General features: G+C 36.4%; 1 protein-coding gene across 1 annotated transcript in view; it reads left to right on the top strand.

The window, feature by feature from the left end:
- Positions 1–431: 431 nt before the first annotated feature.
- The window catches only part of LOC101863480 (integrin beta-6), a gene marked incomplete at both ends in the record, with an annotated part of 24,414 nt that continues 23,122 nt past the window's right edge, over positions 432–1,723 (top strand). Inside the window, 1 exon segment of the mRNA XM_013090620.1 lies at positions 432–531. Within this exon segment, the coding sequence (XP_012946074.1) occupies positions 432–531 (100 nt within the window).

Below are 1,723 nucleotides of genomic sequence, written 5' to 3'. Positions count from 1 at the left end.
CACACATACATACAAACATACATATATACATTTGTGTAAAATTCCTTTCCCAAAGATGGTGTTCGAACCCTCAACCTATCAGTTGCGAACCCGACAGCCTTTCGTTTTTTTAGTTTTTGTAAGAGTTTTTACGGGGCTCACAATTGCATAAGGTCATATGAGCGCCAGAAGATTAGAGGTGTTACAAGAGAGTAACAAACACAAAAAAGAAGAAGGGGAGATTAGGACGATATATGTTTGATAGGAAAGAAAGAGCAAACCACTCCAGAGCATCCGCCAACCACCCACTCCCAACAGCCTACCACTATAACACCAACAGTCTAACCACTATACCACGGCCTATTTGCTTTGCAAGTGTCGTAAAATTCTTACTAACACTTTACAAAACGTATACTTTTGCTAGATAGACTTTGTTTGTCCTATTTTTACAGGTTACTGAACCCCTGTGAAGGTAGCAATGCCAGGACCTGCGCACCACCGTTTGAGTTCAAACACATTCTCAACATGACCAAGGATCTAGAACTGTTCAAGGTATTTGTAGGCCTAAAATTATATGTGAGGCAGCGTGGTGGAATCAGGGTCTTGTGAAAATAACCAAAATGAATATACTTGCATTTTTCTGCAGGTTTGTGAATTTGTATCAATTTTTTTCTATTTGGTTCAACACCTTTCATGCCTCTCATGACGAGAGCCTGATTCAACCACGATGCCTCACATAATATGTGTGTGTGCCTGGAGAAAGGTTCCAACAGTCGGCAAAGCTATTTTTGAGCAAGGGGAGGGGGGTGAAGTAACAAATAAAAAGTCGGAGCCGGTCAAACATTTTGTTCCAGCAGAAAACACGTTTAAAACTATTTTCAGTAACAAAAATGAAAGGATTTTTTAATCGTATTTAAAGTCTATATATTATTATGTTTTAATTCGCTATTTTTGTAACATATGTGAGGCATCGTGGAGGAATCAGGCTCTCGTCAATTTTTGGGCATGTAGAGTTATTGGCATCATCTTAAAGCTTGTTCTCTAGTTTTTATTTGGATGAAAAAAATATCCATTTATCTTGAATACAAGTCGAGATATTTGCGAATGAAGGAGGTGGGGGTCACCTGTTTTCAGAGGTAAAATTCGTGAGAAAATGGCCGCCAAAGATTAGTTATTTCCTTAGCTTACGAGTCCGTGGCAACTGAAAATTTACATTTATTGTACCTTTAATCAACGTTTCTCAGAAAAAAATCCTCACAGAAATGAGTTCTTTAATGGGCATGAAAGTTGTTGAACCGAAAAACAAACATTTGATAAAAATTCACAAACCTGCAAAAAAATGCAAGTTTCTTCATTTTGATTATTTGACGCGAGCCTGATTCCACCACATATTGTACTTCACCAAAGGTTAACAAAATGCTAGAAAGTGAACTTTTCTCCAAACTTTGTTTTTACACCCTGTGTTACAAAATATAGCACATCTTTACTACAACTCAATATATTTGAAAAGAAACAACGCAAAAATTAACTCATCATGTTCAGCATTGAATTTGCTGCAAGAATTATATGTCCTTTTTACAATATCCAAAATTTCCGACAACTGGGACCTTTCTCCAGGCAGACACATAAAAACAAAATTACATGTATATAGATCTATATATATTTTTTAAATTCTTTTTAAAAATTTCTCTTGTGTAATATAGCCAGCATTTGTGATGCTGCAAAGCTATTTTTGAGCAGGGGG

This window comes from Aplysia californica, unplaced genomic scaffold (assembly GCF_000002075.1).
Source record: "Aplysia californica isolate F4 #8 unplaced genomic scaffold, AplCal3.0 scaffold01368, whole genome shotgun sequence".
Lineage (NCBI taxonomy): Eukaryota > Metazoa > Mollusca > Gastropoda > Aplysiida > Aplysiidae > Aplysia > Aplysia californica.
This window is presented reverse-complemented; position numbering and strand designations above follow the sequence as displayed.